The following is a 1,423-nucleotide window of genomic DNA, read 5'->3' on the forward strand; positions in this document are numbered from 1 at the left end:
TTAGAGGATGCCCGAATCCTTGAGCGCGTTGTTGAGGATAGTCTCCTTGACTGCCGCAAAGACGAGCCGGATATTCGATGTGTCGGTGGCTTGTGTGAGGCTATGACGGACAGTCAGGTTAGTCAAGTGCTCAAGGGCAGCTTTGAATGCGTTCATATCGTCACTCACTGTGGGTATAGGTTGAGATGTGCTCGGTTGACCTGGTTGAACCGCCATAGCAGATATTTGGCAGCCTTGTTGACATCGGTGCCGCCGGTGTAGTCGGGAAAGTAGTTGGATAACGGTGAACGACCGAGCTTCTGCTTGAATATGTCCACCTTGTTGAGGAACAGGATGATGCTTGTCCGCATAAACCAGCGTGAGTTGACCACGGAGTCAAAGAGCAATAAGCTCTCCATCATGCGATTCTGCGTTGGTCGAGTCAGCATACAGCGCCGCAAACGCGCGGGACTCGGCCCAGGCTTACCTGACTGCTCTCCTCCAGGAGAACCTGGTCGTACTCGCTGAGGGCAACACAGAAGATGATGGATGTGACGTTTTCAAAGCAGTGTATCCACTTCTTCCGCTCACTCCGTTGCCCGCCGACGTCGAACATGCTAGAGGGGGACAGGTCAGCAGCCGTTGGTCAAAACGTTTCGAAACGGAGGCCGGGGATAAGCTTCAGGGAACTAAAATCCACAGGTGCTCGTGAACGTACTGGATGCTCAGCTGGCCCATCTGGAAACGCGTTTCGTAGATGCCGGTGGTTTTTGTTCGGGCACGCAGCACGTCCATCTCATTGGGCAAGTAGTTGGGCGCGACGATGCGCATTGCTTCCTGGAAAAAGCTACAGAGGCGGGTATGGTCAGAGCTGGAGCATCAACCGGGGGGGCAATGCGTCGTGGCGACTTACTACTCGGCAGAATCCATGAGGTAGAACTCCGTCTGGTGCTCCATCAGCTGGTCCTTGGCCGGGTCGCTCCATATGGCCTGCACGGCAAGGCCCACCTTGGGGTCGATGCGAGCTTGCGGCCCGGATTCCGGCTGGTAGTCTATCAAGAAGTCGGCGTATGCTCTGTTCTCCTCCTTCTCGAGCTCGATGTCAAACTGCTGCATGGCGGTGATGACGGCTTTGGCACACTCGACCAGGTTCTTGAAGACAGTCGGCCGGTAGTTGTACAGCTCCTCTTCTGAGTATCCCTTTAGGTGGATAATCTTCATCTGCTTGACAATCGTCGACTTGCCGCTCTCTCCGGAGCCTAGAAGAAGCAGGACGGTGAGCAATTGGAGTGCATTCACGGGGGAGGGGGGGAAGCGTACCTAGCAATAGAATCTTGCATTCTTTCCGTAGTCGTTTCGAGTCCTCGTCGAGCTCCTTGTCGATGGCCTGACTCCTCTTTTTCTGCTCTACCTCGTCATTGTTGGAGCTCATGCAGCCGCCCAT

At 54.8% G+C, this 1,423-nt stretch overlaps 1 protein-coding gene across 1 annotated transcript; it reads right to left on the reverse strand.

Moving 5' to 3' along the window:
* On the reverse strand, positions 1–1,423 carry gna3 (G protein alpha subunit; the record flags this gene model as incomplete). Its single annotated transcript, XM_006961923.1, has 6 exons — positions 1–100; positions 169–407; positions 467–596; positions 698–826; positions 893–1,238; positions 1,300–1,423. 6 exons carry the CDS (start codon positions 1,421–1,423, stop codon positions 1–3), a joined length of 1,068 nt encoding a protein of 355 aa, XP_006961985.1.

The sequence above is a fragment of the Trichoderma reesei genome (assembly GCF_000167675.1).
Source record: "Trichoderma reesei QM6a unplaced genomic scaffold TRIREscaffold_2, whole genome shotgun sequence".
NCBI lineage: Eukaryota > Fungi > Ascomycota > Sordariomycetes > Hypocreales > Hypocreaceae > Trichoderma > Trichoderma reesei.